The 23,804-nt window shown below is 38.2% G+C and overlaps 1 protein-coding gene and 1 non-coding gene across 2 annotated transcripts in view; both read right to left on the reverse strand.

The window, feature by feature from the left end:
* The window catches only part of RNF17 (ring finger protein 17), a 104,689-nt gene that overhangs the window by 24,384 nt on the left and 56,501 nt on the right, over nucleotides 1-23,804 (reverse strand). The window contains exons 19-25 of the mRNA XM_017537548.2: nucleotides 13,415-13,529; nucleotides 11,557-11,784; nucleotides 10,728-10,878; nucleotides 10,455-10,573; nucleotides 4,678-4,768; nucleotides 3,519-3,634; nucleotides 1,034-1,323 (exon numbers count right to left, since the gene is read on the reverse strand). Coding sequence (XP_017393037.1) covers nucleotides 1,034-1,323; nucleotides 3,519-3,634; nucleotides 4,678-4,768; nucleotides 10,455-10,573; nucleotides 10,728-10,878; nucleotides 11,557-11,784; nucleotides 13,415-13,529 — 1,110 coding nt within the window. The remainder of the gene's footprint in view (nucleotides 1-1,033; nucleotides 1,324-3,518; nucleotides 3,635-4,677; nucleotides 4,769-10,454; nucleotides 10,574-10,727; nucleotides 10,879-11,556; nucleotides 11,785-13,414; nucleotides 13,530-23,804) is intronic.
* Nucleotides 3,221-3,384, reverse strand: LOC119472544. The gene has a single exon (XR_005201690.1). It is a non-coding gene; the product is annotated as a U1 spliceosomal RNA (small nuclear RNA).

Genomic DNA, 23,804 nt, shown 5'->3' on the forward strand with positions numbered 1-23,804 from the left:
AAAAAAAAAAAAAAAAAGAATGAAATATAATGAGATGAATCAAGGTGGACAAGTCTCAAACATTTTGATGAAAAGTCACAAAAGAATGTGTACATTTGGGTTCTGGTTACATAAAGTTTGAAAGACTGAAAACCTAAAAAATTTGTTTAGTGATACATATAGGAAATAGTAATTAGCAAATTCAGAAAAGTGGCTATGTCTTGGGTGGCAAAACAGGAAACATGATCAAGTAGGGCCACACAGGTCTGCTTAGGTTCTGGTGATGCTGCTGCTTATCGTGGGGAATGTATATATGGCTACTCATTTTAATGTTTTTACTTAAATAACACATTTTGTACCCTTTCACATTAATAACATTTTATAGTAATTTTAAAAAATTCATTTGAAAATCTAATTTTAGACATTTTTAGTGTGATCAGTGCACTGACCCTTAAACCACACTGTGGAAGTCACCCTTCGGGATCCCATCTTCATGTGCTATTAGATTTCGCACTTTGAGCAAAGGGATCTGGGGCTTTATTTCCTTTTTCTTGAACTTCATGTAGTTATCAAAGTTGTTCAAGGTTCTATAGTTACGAAGCAAGTCTAGAGTGATTGCCTTCTTTGGAGTACACTTACCTCCCAGTGTGTGATTTCACTTTGTTCTGGAGCTTGGTATATTCTTTACTTTCATGCCAATTCAGTAAATGTTAATTTTAAAAAAAATAGGCATTTGATCTGACTTATTTGGGAGAGTTGTTCAATCTGCCACAATAATGGAAATGAAATTCCAAATTCCTTTCTTCTTATACTGAGAATAGCACTCACATAATTATAATTATATAACACTGCTATGTTAGAATAATGAAAGGACTGCATTAAATTATTTTTATGTGTTAGGCACTATTTAAAAGCACTTTGCACACACTATGTGAAATCATTTAATCCTCCTAACAACCTTGTGAAAATAACATTCAAAGAGGTTGCCCAAGGTACTTCAATCCCTGTCATTCTTACTAGAGAACTGGAGCCTACATAACATAGAAGGTCTTACCTGATGGTTTAGGTAATACAAATATAGTTCCATCATCAGCAACACAGCTGACTGTTGCCTCAAATACTTTCATGTTAGGAATAGTTGGTGGTTTATAGCATCTAGTGGTTCTTGGTTCTAGAATTTTCTCCTGAAGTTCAGACACTTGGTGTTCACTGATTATGTCAGCAGCCTTTTTGTCAGGGTCAAAGTTAGTTTTAATACAGTTAATATCTACTGAATCTTCTTGTTCCAGGGGGACTTTCAGAGACTTCTCAGATAATGAATGGCTGTTATCTAATTTGTTAATTCTGTAACATCCAAAAAAGAACATATCTAAATATGAGCAAATATAAAACTCTGGGTAAAACAATATAAGAAGAATTCTTCAGATATATATGAAATTCAAAGAAAATATTTGCTCTAATTTGTTATGTAAAAATTAGCATAAGTTAAAATTAAAATTGAGACTGATGAGAAAAAGCAATAAAATTTTAAGTAAATGTTTTAAATTTCTATCTCGTATTTATAGACTATGCTCTCTTAAAATTTCCTAAATGTGGTACAATGAATTCAATATTACTAGAAGATATAACACCTTTTAGATGATTTCAATTTAGTCCACAGATAGAACAGGCATCTGGCAAGCTATTAGCATCCATTAATACAAAGAAAACATGAGTCTCTTAAAAAATATTAAGGTACTATTCATATATTAGGTGTTAGTGGTAATACGCTATATTTACTCAGTTTTTCTACTTTATATTATTCCCTTCCACTTAAAAGTAATAGGTATCCCTACTGTACAAAAAAATAAAATCTTAGAAGGAAATGTTAATATTGGTTGTGTTTTAGCATAATTATATCAAGTTTCTGTTTCTTTTAATCTGTACTTTTAAAAGGAAATAAAGCCTGGGTGTGGTGGGTCATGCCTGTAATCCCAGCACTTTGGGAGGCTGAGGCAGGCAGATCACCAGAGGTCAGAAGTTTGAGACCAGCCTGGCCAACATGGTGAAACCCTGTCTCTACTAAAAACACAAGAATTAGCCAGGCATGGTGGTATGTGCCTGTAATCCCTGCTACTTGGGAGGCTGAGGCATGAGAACTGCTTGAACCCTGGGGTCAAAGGGTGCAGTTAGCTGAGATCACAGCACTGCACTGGAGCCTGGGCGACAGAGCAAGACTCAGTCTCAAAAATAAACAAACAAACAAACATTAGCTAAACAGCTACGTAATTCCTCAAATAACCTGCTAGTCCCCCAACCCACTGCTGCCTTAAGAGAGCTGGTAGTTTTAGTCCGTAAAAGCAGTAAACAACTGGCAGCAGACAATGTCAGTAGTATTAACTTGCCTAGCACTTTTCATTATAACATTTCTTCTATCAAGGAACTGCTTTAGCCTAAAGGCAAAGCAATTAGGCTAGCTGTATACCAAAGCCCGGGCAACCCAGGCCAGATCTCCCATATCTAGCCTCATGTCCCACTTTCTTCCTGACTTCTCATTCGTTTGCCATTTCATCAGGACTCGGATCCTGTTCTCAATAAGTTAAGATATAAGTTAAGGCAAATACATCTACGGAGATCGGCTACGTATGAGGCCATGTATTTGGTACACAGTGGCTACTTAGGAACTTGTTTCTTTAATTCCAACATAGCTCTATGTCTCTAGAAAGAGAGAGAAAAGATTAAACTAGGGCCACAACTGTATTCTGATCCTGTCCCTGGATCAAAGGTGCTTACACCCCAAACACTGAACCTGAAAGAATTTTTAAATGTAAATACGTTGAACTACTTATTGTATAAGTATAAATAAATTTCATATAAATATGTTTATTTTGTTTCATATATATTTTGTTTCATATAAATGTTTCATATATTTCATCCCGTTTCATATACATTTACAGTTCATATAAATACATCTAGTAGGTACACATCTACCAGAATTTCTAAAATAAAGCTTAAATATTTATGTCTAAAGCAAAGGGTGCCAGAGGGCTAAGATCTGGTACCACTACATTATTCTCTTTTTTTTTTTGGTTTACAGTGTAAATGTCAAAGGAGAGGGCAAATTATAAAAGCAGGTATGTCAGTAAAGGGCTTAAGAGTGCAAGAAGAGATGTGCCTGAACAATGAAATGCACAATTCTGAAGGAATCTACTTCTGAGATGGCTCCTCAGAGTTATAAATCTTTTTTTTTTCCCCCTAAACACTGGGGAAAGCGTGAACGCAGTCCTCCACTATCACAAATTATGCAATCGAGTTTCCCACATTTGGGGAAATTGCAGGGGTCAGCACATCCGGAGTGCAATGGATAAGACTTGCCCTGGGAAAACCACCTTCGTGATCATGGTTTCTCCCCTGCCAGGTGAGTATAGTTTACAAATCTTGAAGAGCACACAAGATGCAATTCATATTTGAAAGCACACGTAAGAAGATTTGCACATGTAACTAAGAGGCATCCGCATCCATCACGAACTGATGTCAAAATTTTTTTTTTAAGTCTATACCTCCTTTCTCTCAAAGCCAAACCCTTTTTAATCAAATATTTAGAAACATCAACACGCTCTCCTTTTTCATCTCTGCAGAAAATTTTCACAGGTAATGGCCAAGTTGTGTTGTTCTCCTGTAGTGATTTAAGAGCAGAGTAAATATGAAACACCAAAATGAAATCTTCATGTAAACAGTGTACATTTCACAGGCATTTATTTTACATTTCTCTAAGCAAGAAATATTCCCAAGTGAGTAAAGTTATTTTGGTATCTAAACATATCAGAAAATAAATAGCAAGGAAGAGAGTGAAACAGAGTTATTTTATGAAATGCATCAGAAAGACTTTAAGGTCAAGGTGAAATTAAAGAAAAAAAAATCAAACTGGAAACTTTTTTTTCCAGTCCCAGAATGGGAAGTGGGGAATACAACATCAGTCAACAAGTTTCTTTATTCTCCTGCTTTCTTTGTAAATTACAGAATCAAAATCGCAGGAGAATTACTTGAACCCCAGAGGTGCAGGTTGCAGTGAGCTGAGGTCGCGCCACTGCACTCCAGCCTGGCGCCTGGTGACGGAGTGAGACTCTGTCTCAAAAAATAAAAATAAAAATAATAAATAATAAATAAATATATTTTCAAAGGTCTTTTTCTCTCCTACGAAAAGCAAAATAACTAAAAAACTTATTCTGCTTCATAGGGAAGAAGTCATAAAACTGGAGAAAGCACATAAAAAGTAACAATAAAATGAATTATAAGAGAAAATTCTACTCATTAATGTAATCAAAGCATTTAAATTAGAAAAAAAGCAAAGGATATTTTTAAAGTGGTCTGAAAAGATGTATGCCTCTTCTCAAATACACGTGTGTGACATACATTTATGATTTCACTAGAAGCCTAACTTTCCAGGTTGGCAAATATCAAATAGCTTTGGAAACACACCCTAGCATACACATTATATTTTTAACATGCAGATTATCAACTCATGAATACTACTTTAGAAATACTTTGATTCATTCAATCATTTGTGGTGTAACTATCATCAAACAGGAATTACACTTTGAAATAAAACTAACAAAATTCGTAACAAAATCCATGTTATTTTCTCAACAAGAAAGAAAATAAATGGAATTGATGAAAACATTAATGAGATCATCAGCACATTGTTAACTCTCTACCCACCTGTAAGATTATAGTTGCTACAGCTCCAGTCAGGTACAATGAAAGACAGTCACAAGCTGTTGCTGTCCACTTGTCACTCCCACCAGCTGGTCTACAACAGAAAACAATGGCAACTTGTTTTATAAAAAAAAGCATACAATATTGACATATACAAGAAACACTGCATTTACACACATATACATTCATAGTTTGAACCAACTATATGTAAGAAATCAATTTAAACATGGATTCATATTATTTTTACAATTTTTCTCCTCATTTTCATAGCCTTTTTTCATCCCTCTATTTTACTTAGGGCCCATGTTACATATTAACTGATTTGTATGTATCTGTTCTGCAGCTACACTGAGCACCTGTAAAAAGTAGGTATTAGTCACTATATACATTTCACATATGTCAACTAGACTGTAAACTCCCAGAGAACAGGAATAATGATGTATTACGTGCATCACCACATTCCCTAACGACCAGAATGGTGTCTGACACATAGAAGGCATTCCAGAAATATTTAATGGAAAGAAAAAAGTCTCTTTGATGATTCCACTGCCCATTTTGGAAGTTCTTTGGAATTCAAATCTAACTTGAACTGCTACCCAAAAATATCAGAAATACCAGAAATTTTAATTATTCATTCAACGAAATTATTTACATTACCTGATAGATGTGGTAATACAGTTTTAAATGACTAAAAATTAGCAGTATCTTTGACTAACTTTTCAGTAAATACTGTCAGACAGTAATGCACAATAAAAAAAATGCTCGATAAATATTTGACAGATAAATGAAATACAGAGTATCTAATTTCATCATCCATGTTAGTTTGCAAAGTTGAAACTAAGTGACTGCAGGGGGTGACTCATCTTTTGGCTTCCCTGGGCCACACTGGAAAAATAGTTTTGAGCCACACATAATATACACTAATAAAGCTGATGAGGTTAAAAAAAAACAAACAAAAAAAACTCATGTTTAAGAAACTCTACAAATTTGTGTTGGGCTGCACCGAAAGCCGTCCTGGGCTGCATGTGGCCCATGGGTTGGACAAACTTGCTTTAGATGTTTCTACCAGCAAATCTATCCCTAAAAATAAAGAATTAGTAACACAGAAAAGATTACAGATAACATAATGCAGGCTCTATGGGCCCTCTAAATATGGTTTCTAGTTTCAGAGTTTCACTGAGCTAACCCATTAACTGAGTAAACAATTATTTCCGGTCAATCTTTAAAAAAAAAAAAAAAAAAAAGGAGGCAGGGCCTCACTATGTTGCCCAGGCTGGCCTTGAAGGGCTCAACGGATCCTTCCATCTTGATCTTCTGAGTAGCTGGGGCTACAGGTGTATGCTACCACATCCAGCTTCACCTGGTCAATCTTTTCACAGTTACATGGCTTATATGACTGAGCTAACCAAGTCAACTGGGCACGTAACTTGACCAAACAGGATTTGGTAAATGTGATATATACTAATTATTATAAAGCCTAGAGAGAGTTCTTAGGTGCTAAGAAGCTTAAATTGCTAGGAACTCTTGGAATCAGTTATGGTTTAATACTTATTATGATGGCATAAAAATAAAAGTCAATGTAACATTAAGGTTAGTCATTGATTATGGATATAAATATTAATTTAACATTTTTTTTAAATGTATGAATATACAATTTCAGTTAGGGAAGATGAAAAAGTTCTGGAGATGAAATGGTGGTAACTGCTACACAACAATGTGGTTTTTTTCTTTTTTCTTTCTTTTTTTTTTTTTTTGAGATGGAGTCTCACTCTGTCACCCAGGCTAGAGTGCAGTGGTGTGATCTCGGTTCACTGCAACCTCCGTCTCCCAAGATCAGGCAATTCTCCTGCCTCAGCCTCCCAAGTAGCTGGGACTATAGGTGCGTGCCACCACACCCAGCTAATTTTTTGTATTTTTAGTAGAGACAGGTTTTCACCATGTTAGCCAGGATGGTCTTGATCTCCTGGCCTCGTGATTTGCCCGCCTCAGCCTCCCAAAGTGCTGGAATTACAGGCATGAGCCACCGCGCCCAGCTGATTTTGTTGTTGTTGTTGTTGTTGTTATTTGTTTTTGAGATAGAGTCTCACTCTGTCACCCAGGCTAGAGTACAGTGGTGCAATCTCTGCTCAATGTAACCTCTGCCTCGTGGTTTCAAGCATTTCTCCCTGCCTCAGCATCCCAAGTAGCTGGAATGACAGGTGCCCACCACCATGCCTGGCTAATTTTTGTATTTTTAGTAGAGACAGGGTTTCACCATGTTGGCCAGGCTGGTCTTTAACTCCTGACCTCAAGTAATCTGCCCACCTCAGCCTCCCAAAGTGCTGGCATTACAGGCATGAGCCCTATGCCCAGCCATGAATGTTCTTGTTGTCACAGAACTGTACACTTAAGAATGGTAAAAGGGTAAACTGAGTGTAATATGTATTTTACCACCGAAAGAACAATCTATTAAAAGGGATTTCTTAAAATGGCAGTAAAACAGAGTGGTTAGAGCTCCAGTTCTGGATTCAGACCTTGTTTATAATCCTACCTCAACAAGCAGCAGGTATTTTATCCTGGATAATACTTACCCTCTTAAATATTCAATTTTCTTACCTGTAAATAATATCTTATTTATATCTTTAAGGTCTGTTGTTAGGATTAAGTAAAATAATGTCTTTAAGGCAATTAATGCAGGTTCCATAAGTACTTAAAGGTTAGGCTTTTAAAGTGATAATGGTATTTCATTCCAGCCCATGAGATATCACTTAAAGTATGTACAGAAAAACATTATCTATACTGTTAGGTACAATTAAGGAACAGACATAATTCTGTTCAATCACTCTGAACTATTTAATGTGAAAGTGAAAACTAAGATAAGATTTATATAGTATGTGAGCTGAGATTTCCATTTCAGGACACTGAAAGGATTTACAGTTGTCCCATTGTTGCCATCAGTGATCACAGACAATAGGGAGAGGTGTAAGATTAGAGAAATGGGTCACTAAGAAGAAGGTATCCTATTAGAACAAGGATCTCTAAAGAACAAAACAAATAAAAAATAAAAAAAGAAGGTATCCTATTATATTATCAATTTAGGCCCGGCATAGTGACTCACACCTTAATCCCAGCACTTTGGGAGGATGAGGCAGGCAGGTCACTTAAAGTCAGGAGTTCAACACCAGCCTGGTCAACATGGTGAAATCCCGTCTCTACTACATATACAAAAATTAGCATGGTGCTAATTTTTGTATATTTAGCAAATATACAAAATGTAGCAAATATACCACCAGTGGCATGGTGCTATGTACTGGTAATTCCAGCTACTCAGGAGACTGAGGTGGGAGAATTGCTTGAATCTGGGAGGCGGAGGTTGTGGTGAGCTGAGATGGCTCCACTGTACTCCAGCATGGGTGACAGAGGGAGAATCTGTCTCAAAGTAAATAATAATAAAATTAAAATATCAGGTTTCAAAACAGATAAACCAATGTTACATTTATATACATAACTTTTGGGTGAGGTACTTAATTTCTCATCATGAAGTTTCTTCAATTACAAGATGGGGATAATAGTTCTATGTCAGTATTATTGTGAGAACTAAACTAACACATGAAAAGCACATCATACAATGCCTGACCTAGTAGTGAATAAATGTTAAGGTATACTGTATAGTGTGTCTGGAGTTCTCTCATGATATCCTTGCAGATGAGATATAAATAAGCTAGGTAAACCAGTATGGTTTATCTATTTCTTAAATTAAAAAAAATCACGCACAGGTTCATTACAGCTTTTATAATAATGTTGAAAGGGTCTTTGGGATCTTTTAGCTTTATTGGTAAACAGATTTTTAATATTCCTATTTATAGTCCATGTCTGAAAAGCCTACACATATATGTATACCTAAGTTTGTGTACGTGTATATGTCTTGTAGCCAAATAACATGTAATTGGCTTCAAATTAGTGATCCAGTTTGTGAGACAATCAAAAACAAGCTTGTCCAACCTGCATGTGGCCCAGGAAAGCTTTAAGTGCAGCCCAACACAAATTCATAAATTTTCTTAAAACATTATGAGATTCCTCACCAACTCATATTTCACACAGATGAAAAAAGAAAAAAAATTTAAAAAAAATTATGAGATTTTTTTGCAATTTTTAGCTCATCAGCTCTCATTAGTGTCAGTGTATTTTATGTGTGGCCCAAGACATTAATTCTTCTTCCAATGTGGCCCAGAGAAACCAAAAGATTGGACACCCTGGTCTGAAACTGCAAACACCACCAAATGATTTGGATAACTGTGGTAGCATATCAAAGCAATAGCAAATGATCTGCCAGTAGACTTAAAGATAGAGCTGTTTCCTATAGGTACAATTTTATCTAGTACTCTATGTTGAATAGAAGCTAGGATTTATTTAACAACTGTTCTTAACCTCTGGAAAAAGGCCAGTTATGTTTGGCAATATTGTTACCTCCGAGGCTAGATATTCCGATTTTTGCCAATAAAAGAAACTCACATTTTAATGTGAAATTTACTAGTTTTTTAAATAATATTTGAAAGTTTAAAAAACATTCTGCAGGCCAAGTGCATATTGGTTGGATTTGGCTCATAAACTGCAGACTACAACTCTGAAGAGGTATGCTTTCAAATTTACAGATAATACAACATTAGAAGGGGCAGTCCAGACACGGAGTAACAAAATCAACTATCTGAGTTTCAAAACCAATTAGAAAAAATTTGACAGGAATAACTGTAAAATTCTGTATTTAGGTTAAAAAATCACTGTGTCAGGCTGGAGTATAGCGGCACAATCATAGCTCACTGCAGCCTCCAACTCCCGGCCTCAAGTGATCCTCCTGCCTTGGTATCCCAAAGTGCTGGGATTACAGGTGTGAGCCACCTCACCTGGCCCTTTCCCCTCCTTTTAGCTGAATCTTTTCTTTACTTTGCCCCATTGCCTGTCTTGCCTCAAATTGAAAACTCTATTCCCAGCAATTTCTCCTCAGTGTGGAGTCATGGCAAGGAGTTTCAGTTTACTTTCAGGAGGTTATATGACTAAAAAGGCTCCAGTATTGTGAGACTCTGGCACATTTACAGACCTCTTGCATTCAGATATGAACTGCATCCTGCTTCAACTCTTAATTTTGGTTGCTATTCTCAGACTGGCCTGCATGTGCCAGTGAAATGCCATTGTCTATTCCTATTCTTAGAGCTGTTGGAATCCTAGTCTGCCTCCCCTCCAAATCCTCCCATACAAATGTTGATTCTGTAAGGGTATCATGATACCATCATACTGTAAAGGTTCATGATGTACCCCACCTGCTAGTATTTGGGTACTCACAGAAGTAACTTATCATCTGCTTTTGTTGTAGATACTGACTGTGTAGTCTTTAGCTTTACTGTCCAAGTTGCTGTTTTTATAATGGGATTCCAGTAGACTAAAACTGTTCTGTCATTTTCCCAGAATCCTCTACAAATTCACTCTTTTTGGTAATTTACCTATTTTTACCTTTCTATGCAATTATAAACTTATAAAATTTATTTCTATCTGCATTTGTTGTTCCTCAAAGTAAATTTTTAATATTCAACAGTTTGAATTCTGTCTAGGTACTTTCATACTCACCTATCTCTATTTCTTAATGCCACTAAATTTACATGATCCAAACTTTTATCTTTCCCTCTTAATGTACAAAATTAACTAGATGTTAGGAAAACTTCAGAATATCTTAGCAAAACTAAAACTGACAAGAACCCATTTAAAAGTAATGTTTAAAATAATGAGAAAATTACTCAGCTAAAAACTACCTTATGTCAACCAGAGAACATTCCAAAGAGAGTCTTCCCATTGTCTTTAGATTCTCTTGAAGTTTTCTTAAACAGTCAACATTCACTACTAGTTCAACACCCACGTCATACAGCAAAACCTAAGAAAAGAATACCTGTTAGTCTATGGACAAACAATTCCAAGTATTTTTTTTGGCAAACTGAAAATCTCAGTGAAAATTGTTTTAACTTCAGGGAAAAAAATACAAAATGCAATCACCACCCTCATGATTATACTTTTAACTCCGCAATTACCTCTACCAATGTGTCTGTAACCATTCTGATGATCTGACCTCTTCGCCACTGATTTTTATCTTGGATCTTAACAGCACAGTGCATATCATTTTCCCATTTAACAGGTTCCCATTTTGAGTTTTCATAAGCAGATATCATCTTTTCTTCTAAACTACAGAGATAAAAAATATTTAACTTTCCAAACATTTTCTTATATAATTCTCTGGCTACATGTTTTGTACTACCCCCGCTTGCTCATTCCACTCCAGCCAAGCTGGACACCTTGTTTTTCCTTAAAAGTACAAGCATATTTCCTCAGGTTTTGGAACTAGCTCTTCCTTCTGCCTCAGATAAACTTTCCTCAGAGACTCATGTGGCTTACCTCCCTCCCTCCTTCTTTGGGGTCCATTTCAAATATCACTGTCTCTGAGGTCTTCCTTGACCAACATCCTAAAAGTGCCTTCTTCCCCAAATGCTTTATTTTTCTCTATTTCCCTTAACAACATCTGCCACACTAAAAATTTCATTTGTTCACTCTCTTTCTACTAGAATTTAAGTTACATGATAGCAAAGATTTATCCATTTTTTTTTAACCAGGGTATCCCTAGCACTTATAAATACTGCTTGTCATATAGTAGGTCTCAATAAGTATATGTAAAATGAATAAATTGAAATTAGTGAAAACAACCAACAGAGATCCTATTTGCATACTTCTAACTAGCTGAGAGACTACTTAGTTAAAATAATTCTGCTTGTAAAATCTACATTTATGACTTCTAGATCTTTGAAACAGAATATAGAAAGGATAAAATCACATTAATGCTTTCCTTATATATTATATATATTGTACCTATTAAGTAAGTTTTCAGTTAACAACCACTGAACATAAATCTTCTCAGGAGATACTACATTACAAATATGCACAGGCAATTCCTTATTATAAAGTGACTGGAAATTCTCATTAGGTAGAGATTTTGCAGACACAGGATTTAACTTGTTTACTTCATTTGAAATAATTTCTTCTGGAGAAGGATCCCAAATTTCAATATGCTTTTGAGAATTATCTTTGAGGATATATCTGAAAAACAACAAAAGTTAATGAAAAGAACTGTGTATGCAAATTATTTGTATTTGCTCAGGTCTGTATCTCAACTGTGTAATGCTTACATGACTATTTTTGTCAAAATTCATTTAACTGTGGACCTTAAAAGGTGATTTTTTTCTGTACATACTTCAATAACCCTGACTTTAAAAAGAAAGGAGAAGATTCAGTCCAACATAATTTCTTTTCTTTTTTTTGAGATGGAGTCTCGCTCTGTCACCTAGGCTGAAGTGCAGTGGCGGGATCTCGGCTCACTGCGGCCTCCGCCTCCCAGGTTCAAGCAATTCTCTTCCCTTGGCCTCCCGAGTAGCTGGGATTACAGGCGCCCACCAACAAGCCCGGTTAATTTTTTGTATTTTTAGCAGAGATAGGGTTTCACCATGTTGGCCAGGGTGGTCTCAAACTCCTGACCTCAGGTGACTTCACCTGCCTCGGCCTCTCAAAAGTGTTGGGATTACAGGTGTGAGCCACTGAGCCGGCCCAATCCGACATTAATTTGAATGTTTACTCTCATTTCTTTCCCTCTCTCAATTGAGACCTATAGTGGAAAAAGCTCCTGCTTCTATCTCCTCCAGCATGAGAGTGAGCAGGAAAGAATAGCCACAGATCATCAATAGTAGGAGTCACTGCAGGCCTCTGTAGGGTGTCACTGTATCTTTGGCTTATGCTGACAAATATCATATGTGGGTGCTATCTGAATACTAGCTTTTTCTTTTCTTTTTTGGACAGAGTCATGCTCTGTCACCCAGGCTGGAGTGCAGTGGCAAAATCTCAGCTCACTGCAACCTCTGCCTCCTGGGCTCAAGTGATTCTTCTGCCTCAGCCTCCCGAGTAGCTGGGACTATAGGCATGAGCCGCCAGGCCCGGTTAATTTTTGCATTTTTAGCAGAGATGGGTTTACACCATGTTGGCCAGGCTGGATGCAAACTCCTTTCAAGTGATCCGCCCACCTCGGTCTCTCAAATATTAGCTTTCTTGAGGGCTACGTGGGAGAATTTTCAGAAGCTCCCCCAGAGCCACTCCCACTACACACGTCCCTATTGTGGAAGAATTCTTTGTTTTGACCTCAAAACCCTTCCACCTGCCCTCGCCACTGCTCTACTCTTCTGCTTCTGGGGTCACCCCAACCACTAGCCTGTCCTGAGTGAATATTAGCACAATGATTCAAGCCTGGTTATCATTCAAAGCATCCACTTGAATCCTGGAAAATTAGCATTTATACAAATAGGAACGTAAGCTACTATACAACTATGCTTATTCTCCATCCTGCCATTTCTCTTCCTAATTCCTTTCTCAATCAGGCACAAAGGGCTTCCTAAGCAGATGTTCCACCTAGAAATAAGATGCCAGTCTGCTTTCCTTAGAAGCACTCTAAAAGAGCCTTTCTCTTGGTTTCTGGGCCCCTTAATAATGGAGAGGAAAGCCACTCTAGTCCTCATTAGATTAATGACTCCAATTATTTTCTTTGGTCTAGGAAGAGGGAAAATTCCCAGGTCTGCAGTCTAAGCACATCTCCAATGGGGAATGATGTGCCAGTTTACCTTCTTGCGATTAAAATGTTACATATGAGCATTAAATAACAATAAAAGTTTACATATCTACTTACCCTATTTCATAAGATGCCAGGCCCTCTTTGACTAGCTGGTCATTAATACTAGTAATTTCAGGAGGACCAGGAGACTCAAAAAGCTCAACTAAGAGCACATTATCTTCCAGAATTTCTGTAAAACCATTAAGAAAGTTTGGGGAAAGAAATATGTCATAAAACATACTAAATGAGGCAATTTTTTTTGAGACAGTCTCACTTTGTCACCCAGGCTGGAATGCAGTGGCAGGATCTTGGCTCACAGTAACTTTCACCTCTTGGGTTCAAGCGATTCTCCTGCCTCAGCCTCCCAAGTAGCTGGAACTACAGACAGGCACCACCATGCCCCGCTAATTTTTTTTGTATTTTTAGTAGAGACGGGGTTTCATCAGTTGGCCAGGGTGGTCTCCAACTCCTGACCTCAAATGATCCACCCACCTCGGCGTCCCAAACTTAAGTGCTGAGATTACAGGCGTGAGCCACCGCGGCCGGCCTAAATGAGGCAATTTAAAAATTGGAAACTTAATTTCTTTCATTTACATGCACGACATTTCTGGTAGAATAATGTCATAGTTTCTAGGAGTTAAAGTAGCACTTTGCGGATCTAAATGAATTGTTAGTGTTATCTGTAACACAAATTAGTGAACATTTAGTTTTAGGTTATGTATGCCATTATATAAAGAAATCAGTTTGACGCTTTTAGGTTCAAAAAAATATATTCATTGAAGAAGCGTTCTATTCTATTCTTACTCTATGGAACTAAATCAAGTTCCAGGAGGACCATGGTTAATGAAAGTTATGAATGAAAGTTAACTCAGGCCAGTGATCATTTGCAAACATTTACAGCTTTTACAAAAATGGCACAAAGTTTACAACAACACAAATTCAATCTAGAACCCTCAATTAACTAGAACTTTTTCCTGTCCCTGTGTTTTTCAGGACAAACCACATCTAATTCTTATTTATCAGATCTATTTCTTAAACTAGACTGGGAGTTAATGGAACGTAAGGCTCGTGTCTCATGTGTCTATTTACTTATTGATGGTATACTGCACAGGGAAATAGATCAGTATCTGAAATATGGTAGAGGAATTTCTTTAGAAAACATCTCTAAAATAATGCACTGAGATCAGTATATGCCTACACCTTTCCAGCTGGTAGCTGCTGGTCAGAATGATTCTAAAAAAAAAGATAATCATTACCAGCAGCAACATTCTATATTAACCCAGTTATAAGAGTTACATGAGTATAGATTAAAAGCTCTTTACAAATTTTTTTCCAGTAAAGTATATGGGCACAGGTGGTATTTGGTTACATGAGTAAGTTCTTTAGTGGTGATCTGTGAGATTGAGGTGCACCCCATCACTTGAGCAATATACACTGTACCATATTTGTAGTCTTTTATCCTTTGCCCCTCTCCTACTCTTCCTCCCAAGTCCCCAAAGTCCATTCCTTTGTGTCCTCATAGCTTAGCTCCCACATAGCAGTGAAAACATATTAGTTTTTCATTCCTGAGTTACTTCACTTAGAATAACAGTCTCCAGTCTCAACCACGTCACTGCAAATACTGTTCATTCCTTTTTACAGCTGTCTAGTGTTCTACTGTGTGTGTGTGTGTGTGTGTGTGTGTGTATCTCAGTTTCTTTATCCACTCATTGATAGGCATTTGGGTTGGTTCCACAATTTCGCAATTGTGAATTATGCTGCTATAAATATGTGTGCAAGTGTCTTTTTCAAACAGTGACTTCTTTTCCTCTGGGTAGATACCCAGTAGGGGAAAGGCTGGATCAAATGGTGGTTCTACTTTTAGAACTTTAAGGAATCTCCACAGTTTTCCATAGTAGCTGTACTAGTTTACAATCCTGCCAGCAGTGTAGAAGTGTTCCCTGCTCACCGCATCCATGCCAACATCTGTTTTTTGATGTTTTTTTTGGTATGGCCATTCCTGGAGGAGTGAGGTGGTATCGCATTATGGGTTTGATTTGCATTTCCCTGATCATTAGTGATGTTAAGCATTTTTTCATTTGTTTATCTTAAGAATTGTCTATTCATGTTCTTAGAACACTTTTTGACGGGATTTTTTTTTTCTTACCGATTTGAATTTGTTGTAGATTCTGGATATTAGTCCTTTGTCAAGATATATAGATTGTGTAGATTTCCTCCCACTCTGGGGCTTGTCTGTTTACTCTGCTGACTGCTCCTTTTGCTGTGCAAAAGCTCTTTAGTTCAATTAGGTCTCAGCTATTTATGTTTTTATTGCATTTGCGTTTGGGGTCTTTGGTCATTAAATCCTTGCCTAAGCCAATGTCTACAAGGGTTTTTCCAGTGGTGTCTTACAGAATTTTTATAGTTTCAGGTCTTAGATTTAAGTCTTTCATCCATCTTGAGCTGATTTTTGTATAAGGTGAGAGATGAGAATCCAGTTTCATTCTCCTACATGTGGCTTGCCAATTATCCCAGCACCATTTGTTGAAAAGGGTGTCCTTTCCCCACTTTTTGTTTGTTTTGTCAAAGATCAGCGGCTCTTAAGTATCTGGGTTTATTTCTGGGTTCTCTATTCTGTTTCATTGGTCAATATGCCTATTTTCGTATCAGTACCATGCTGTTTTAGTGACTGGCCTTACAGTATAGTTTGAAATCAAGTTTTGTGATGCCTCTGGATTTGTTCTTTTTGCCTAGTCTTGCTTTCACTATGTGGGCTTTTTGGTTCCACACGAATTTTAAAATAATTTTTTCTAATTTTGTGAAGTAGTATTTTGATGGGGACAGCGCTGAATTTGTAGATTGCTGCTGGCAGCATAGTCACTTTCACAATATTGATTCTACCTATCCATGAGTATGAGCTGTGTTTCCATTTGTTCATGTCATCTATGATTTCTTTCAGCAGTGTTTTGTAGTTTTCCTTGCAGAGGTCTTTTGATTTCTTGGTTAGGTATATTCCTAAGGGTTTGTTTTTGTTTTTGCAGCTATTGTAAAAGGGGTTGAGTCCTTCGTTTGATTCTCTGCTTGGTCACTGCTGGCGTATATAGAGGAGTTACTGATTTGTGTACACTAATCTTAGAAACTTTGCTGCATTGTTTTATTAGTTCTAAAAGCTTTCTGGAGGAGTCCTTAGGGTTTTCAAGATAAACAATCATATCAGCAAACAGTGACAGTTTAACTTCCCCTTTACTGATCTGAATGCCCTTTATTTCCTTCTCTTGCCTGATTGCTCTGGCTAGGACTTCCAGTACTATGTTGAAGAGGAGTGGTAAGAATGGGCATCCTTGTCTTGCTCCAATTCTCACAGGGAATGCTTTCAACTTTTCCCCAGTCAGTATTATGTTGGCTGTGAGTCTGACATAGATGGGCTTTTATTACATTAAGGTACGTCTCTTGTATGCTGTTTTTTCTGAGAGTTTTAATCATAAAGGGATGCTGGGTTTTGTTGAATGCTTTTTCTGCATCTACTGAGATCATGTGATTTTTGTTTTTAATTCTGTTTATGTAATGGATCACATTTATTGATTTGTGTATATTTAACCATCCCTGCATCCCTGGTATGAAATTCACTTCATCATGGATTACCTTTCTGATATGTTGTTGGATTCGGTTAGCCGGTATTTTGTTAAGGATTTTAGTATCTACATTCATGAAGGATACAGATCTATAGATTTCTTTTTTGGTTGTGTCCTTTCTGGTTTTCGGTATTAGGATGATGATGGCTTCATAGAAGGAATTAGGGAGGGTTCCTTCTTTCTCTATCTTGCGGAGTAGTGTCAAAAGTACCAGTTCTTTGATTTGTAGAATTCTGCTGTGAATCTGCTTAGTCCTAGACTTTTTTGTGTGCGCTGGTAATTTTTAAATCACCCTTTTAATCTTGCTGCTTGTTATTGGTCTCTTCAGGATATCTAATTCTTTCTGATTTAAGCCAGGAGGGTTGTATTTTAAGAAAACTTAGAATTTATCTAAGTTTTCTAGTTTATGTGCATAAAGGTGTTCATAGTAGCCTTGAATGATCTTTTATAGTTCAGTGGTGTCAGTGTAGTATCTCCTATTTTCTTAGTGTGGTTATTTGGATTATCTCTCTTCTTGGCTCATCTTGCTAATGGTCTATCAATTATATTTACCTTTTCATACAACTAGCTTTTTGTTTTGTTTATCTTTTCTATTTTTTGTTTGTTTCAATTTCATTTAGTTCTGCTCTGATCTTGGTTTCGATTATTCCCCCAAATATGTTTTCCAAGCTTTGTGCTTCTTGTATTTGGATGTCTAGGTCTCTAGCAAGGCTGGAGAAGTTTTCCTCGATTAATCCCCCAAATATATTTTCCTGAGGAAGAAGAGAATTCTATGGTTTGGTCGTTTGACAAAATCTCGGACTTCCTGGAGGCTTTGTTTATATTTCCTTATTCTCTTTTTCCTTGTTGGATTGGGTTAATTCAAATACCTTGTTTAAAGCTCTGAATTTCTTTCTTCTACTTGTTCAATTCTATTGCTGAGTTTCCAGAACATTTCACATTTCTTAAAGTGTGTCCAAAGTTTCCTGAGTTTTTTTTCTTTAAGCTACCTATTTCCTTGAATATTTCTCCCTACACTTCTTGTATTGTTTTTTAGATTTCCTTGCATTGGGCTTCATCTTTCTCTGTTCCCTCCAATTAGCTTAATAACTAACCAGAATTCTTTTTCAGGTAAATCAGAGACCTCTTCTTGGTTTGGATCCATTGACAGTGAAGTAGTGTGATTCTTGGGGGGTGTTGTAGGATCTTGTTTTGTCATATTACCAGAGTTGGTATTCTGGTATGCTTCTCATTTTGATAGGCTCTGTCAGAGGGAAGGTCTAGGGCTGAAGACTGTTGTTCAGACTTTTTTTTGTCCCACGGGGTGTTCCCTTGATGTAGTACTCTCCCCCTTTTCCTATGAATGTGGCTTCCTATGAGCTGAACTGCAGTGATTGTTGTCTCTTTCTGGCCTAGCCACCCAGAGTCTATCCGGTTCTGGACTGGTACTGGAGGTTGCCTGCACAGAGTCCTGTGACGTGAACCACCTATGGGTCTCTCAGCCATGGATACCAGTGCCTGTTCTGGTCAAGGTAGCAGTGGGCTGCAATGGGCTCCATGAGGGTTCTTAGCTTTGGTGGTTTAATGCTCTATGTTTGTGCTGGTTAGCCTCCTGAAAAGCGGTGGCACTTTCCAGAGAGCATCAACTGTGGTAGTATGGGAGGAACCAGCGATGGACAGGGCCGTAAAACTCCCAAGATTATATGTCCTTTGTTTTCAGCTACCAGGGTGGATGGGGAGGACCACCAGGTGGGATAGGGCTAGGTGTGTTTGAACTCAGACTCTCGTTGGGTAGATCTTGCTGAGGCTGCTGTGGGGGGTGGGGGCGAGATGCCCAGGTCACTGGAGTTGTACCTAGGAGGATTATGGTTGCCTCTGCTGAGTCATGCAGGTTGTCACGGAAGTAGGGGAAAGATGGCAGTCACAGGCTTCACCCAGTTCCCACACAAATCAAAAGGCCAGTCTATCACTGTGTCCCTACCAACAGCCCCGAGTCTGTGTCTGGGCACAGAGCTACAGGGGTTTGAAAACCTGTCCCAGGCCCTCTGACTCCCAGCTGGGAAAGAAAGGGTTTGGTTACTCGCCTGCCTGTAGAGTCTGCACACCAGATTTGCACCTTTCCCTGAGTTCTGGCCAGGCGGCTTCTCATCCTGCTTAAATTGTTACAAATTTCAGCTAGAGATTTCCTTCTCCCCGGGGAATTTTACCCCCTGTTCCTCTCCCATTGAATCCCTGTGGTGCCAGGCAGGAATGGGCTGCTTAGGGACCCAGTGAGCTTCCAGAGCCTTTCTGCTGCCTCTTCTATCCCTTTATTTCACTTGGCTATCCAAATTGACTCCGCTCCAGGTAAAGTCAGAAACTTCTCCCAGAAACAGACCTTCGGCTTCTCCAGTGTGTGTTCAGGAGAGGAGGGTCTCCCTTTCCCATTTCTGTGGTTGGGGCATGTTGTGATTCACTCAGGGTGGCTGGCAAAATATTAGGGAAAGTTAGAAGATTACAGTCTCAAACCTTTTGGAAGGCCGAAATGTTTTAATGGAACAGGCTGAAAGCAGCCGGTTCATTACGTTAGAATTTTGAACCAGTCTTGCATCCCTGGGATGAAGCCTGCTTGATCATGGTGCATAAGCTTTTTGATGTGCTGTTGCAACCAGCTTGCCAGTATTTTATTGAAGATTTTTGCATCTATGTTCATCATGGATATTGGCCTGAAGTTTTCTGAATTCACCATATCAACAGAACCAAAGACAAAAACTACAATTATCTCAATAGCTGCAGAGAAGGCCTTTCACAAAATCCAACAGCTCTTTATGCTAGAAACCCTCAATAAACTAGGTATTGATGGAATGTATCTCAAAATAATAAAAGTTATTTACGACAAACCAACAGCCAATATCATACTGAATGGGCAAAACCTGGAAGCATTCCCTTTAAAATCTGGCACTAGACAAGGATGCCCTCTCTCACCACTCCTATTCAATATAGTATTGGAAGTTCTGGCCAGAGCAATCGGGCAAGAAAAAGAAATAAAGGGTATTCAGTTAGGAAAGGAGGAAGTCGAATTGTCTCTATTTGCAGACGACATGTTGTATATTTAGAAGACTCTATTGTCTCAGCCCCAAATCTCCTGAAACCGACAAGCAACTTCAGCAAAGTCTCAGGGTACAAAATCAATGTGCAAAAATCACAAGCATTCCTATACACCAATAACAGACTTAAAGAGAGCCAAATCAAGAATGAACTGCCATTCAAAATTGCTACCAAGAGAATAAAATGTCTAGGAATACAACTAACAAAGAATGTAAAGGACCTCTTCAAGGAGAACTACAAACCATTGCTCAATGAAATAGGAGAGGACACAAACAGATGGAGAAACATTCCATGCTCATGGTTAGGAAGAATCAGTATCATGAAAATGGCCATACTACCCAAAGTAATTTACAGATTCAACGCTATCCCCATCAAGCTACCAATGACCTTCTGCACAGAACTGGAAAAAACCACCTTAAATTTCACAGGGAACCAAAAGAGAGCCCGCATAGCCAAGTCAATTCTAAGCAAAAAGAACAAACTGGGAGGCCTCACATTACCTCACTTCAAACTATACTAAAAGGCTACAGTAATCAATACAGCATGGTACTGGTACCAAAACAGAGATACAGACCAATGGAACAGAACAGAGGCCTCGGAGGCAACGCCACACGTCTACAACCATCTGATCTTTGACAAACCTGACAAAAGCAAGCAATGGGGAAAGGATTCCCTGTTTAATAAATGGTGTTGGGAAAACTGGCTAGCCATATGCAGAAAGCAGAAACTGGACCCCTTCCTGACACCTTACACTAAAATTAACTCCAGATGGATTAAAGACTTAAACATAAGACCTAACACCATAAATACCCTAGAAGAAAATCTAGGCAAAACCATTCAGGACATAGGCACAGGGAAGGACTTCACAAATAAAACACCAAAAGCATTGGCAATGAAAGCCAAAATAGGCAAATGGGACCTAATCAAACTCCACAGTTTCTGCACAGCGAAAGAAACGGTCATTAGAGTGAATTGGCAACCAACAGAATGGGAAAAAAATTTTGCAATCTACCCATATGACAAAGGGCTAATATTCAGAATCTACAAAGAACTAAAACAGGTTTATAAGAAAAAAACAAACAAGCCCATTGAAAAATGGGCGAAGGATATGAACAGACACTTCACAAAAGAAGACATATATGAGGCCAACAAACATGAAAAAATGCTCATCATCACTGGTCATTAGAGAAATGCAAATTAAAACTACATTGAGATACCATTTCACACCAGTTAGAATGGCAATCATTTAAAAAGTGTGGAGACAACAAATGCTGGAGAGGATGTGGAGTAATAGGAACACTTTTACACTGTTGGTAGAAGTGTAAATTAGTTCGACCATTGTGGAAGACAGTGTGGCGATTCCTCAAGGACCTAAAAATAGAAATTCCATTTGACCCAGCAATCCCATTACTGGGTATATATCCAAAGGGTTATAAATCATTCTAGTATAAGGACACATGCACATGAATGTTCATTCTGGCACTGTTTACAATAAATAGTAAAAACTTGGAACCAACCCAAATGCCCATCGATGATAGAATGGACAGGGAAAATGTGGAAGATATACATCATGGAACACTACACAGCCATAAAAAAACGATGAGTTCGTGTTCTTTGTAGGGACATGGATGAACCTGGAAACCATCATTCTCAGCAAACTGACACAAGAACAGAAAATCAAACACCGCATGTTCTCACTCACAGGCAGGTGTTGAACAATGAGAACATGTGGACACAGGGAGGGGAGCATCACACACACAGATATGTTGGGGGAAATAGGGGAGGGACAGCGGGGGATGGGGAGTTGGGGAGGGATAACGTGGGGAGAAATGCCAGATATAGGTGATGGGGAGGAAGGCAGCAAACCACACTGCCACGTGTGTACCTATGAAACAATCTTACATGTTCTTCACATGTACCCCTAAACCTAAAATGCAATTAAAAAAAAAAGAATTTTAAGTCATAGAGTGAGATTAGGATAATAAAGCTTCCCCAGCTAAGTCTGTTTACCCCACATTCCTTTGTCCCTACACTCATTTGTTTGTTCATGTAAACTTTGCGCTGTTGGATGACCCTCTCAGGGTGAGGTCAAAGGGGAATTATCTATTAATGGTGTTTACCCTGGGCACCCCTCCAACCGAAAGCTTTTATCACTCATAAAACCACTCTTTTAACCATGTTAATTATCATAAGCATGTTGGCTTAGAACCTCTGTTATTAAATCTATACTGAATTAATGTGAGGAGACACAGGGAGTCATGGCCAGTAAGCTGCAATCGCCCTCTGAAAGCAGTGGATGGTGGACCATCTTTAGCCCACTCAAATCACCGTACTGGGTGTGAGAGTGCATTCATTCATTCGTCGTTGAGTCAGGGTCTGCAGGACAGACCTCTGCAGGTGGTGATCAACATCCAGGGGCACTCATAGTTTTGAGGGAGTTTCCTGGGTCCTCCAGAAGCAGTCCACTTTCTTCAGGGGATTTGTTGCCTTTTTTTTTTTTTTTTTTTTTTTTGAGACAAAGTCTTGCTCTGTCACTCAGGCTGGAGTGTGCAGTGGCACAATCTCAACTCACTGCAACATCTGCCTCTGAGGTTCAAATGATTCTCCTGCCTCAGCCTCCCACTGACACTACAGCTGCATGCCACCACATGCAGCTTTATTTTTTTGTATTTTTAGTAGTCAGGTTTTCACCATGTTGGCCAGGCTGGTCTCAAACTCCTGATCTCAGGTGTTCCATCCACCTTACCCCCCTCACCCCCTACCACAAAGTACTGGGATTACAGGCATCAGCCACCACACCTGGCCTAAAGAGCTTTTTTAGGAGTTGAAAAAAAAAAAAATTCCTGGCTACTTTTCAATGGTCCAGATAAATTATCTAGACACAAAAGGCTAAGCAACACTGAGCCTCAATAAACTTTGATCTCCCTACTTTCCTATCTCTTGTGTTAACTTTAGTTCTTTGGTTTTATACTTCTTATGCATAAAGTTCTCCCTTCCAATAGGGTCAACTTTCTCTGTGTTCTATACCTTTATCATCTTCCCTGCTCTCTTCCTAATCAAATATAATGTTACCTTAGAAAGCAAATGTCCCTTCCTTTCTAACGAAACAGCGTTATGTATTAATGGCAGGTTCCTGTTCTCAGCTGTGGTAGTTCACTTTATTCTAAAGATCTTGAACTCCCAACTTTACTGCTGTGCAGGTGAATGGGGAAAGACAGCTGTAGTTGGGCAAGGCCTTCTGGCACTCCTTACACATAAGATAATCTAGGTTAATAACTATGCTACAGCTAGTGTTTGGATGTCACTGGTATTAATTAAGTGAGAAAGAAAAAAGAGAAATCAAGGAAGAAACCCAAGAAATCTTGATTGATTGTCCATGGGAGATTATTCTAGGAAGGAGCAAAAACCCCAAAGAACACAATGCCTAAACCTGAGAACAGTTATACAAGTTAAAGTTGGCTCAAAATCAGTGGAGACTGTTCAAGGACCAAGAGGTCTTTAATTCATTTGTCCATTTCAGAGACACTAGATACAAAAATTCTATAGGCTAAGGATACAATCTGCATAATCATATTCCTCTTAAATGACACTATTTCTTTAGAACAAGTTATTATTCTGAAGTAAATAAATAATCAAAAATATACTATCATTTCTAGGTTACGACTTTGAGCAATTCATTTCTAAGCTCCAGTTTCCTCAGCGGACAGTCCGATAATTTTATGATAAAAGACATGGATACAGTAAAAACTACCCCTGAAAGTCCTATACGTCTATGCTAAGTAAACACG

Source organism: Cebus imitator, unplaced genomic scaffold, assembly GCF_001604975.1.
Source record: "Cebus imitator isolate Cc_AM_T3 unplaced genomic scaffold, Cebus_imitator-1.0 Scaffold103, whole genome shotgun sequence".
Classification (NCBI taxonomy): Eukaryota; Metazoa; Chordata; class Mammalia; order Primates; family Cebidae; genus Cebus; species Cebus imitator.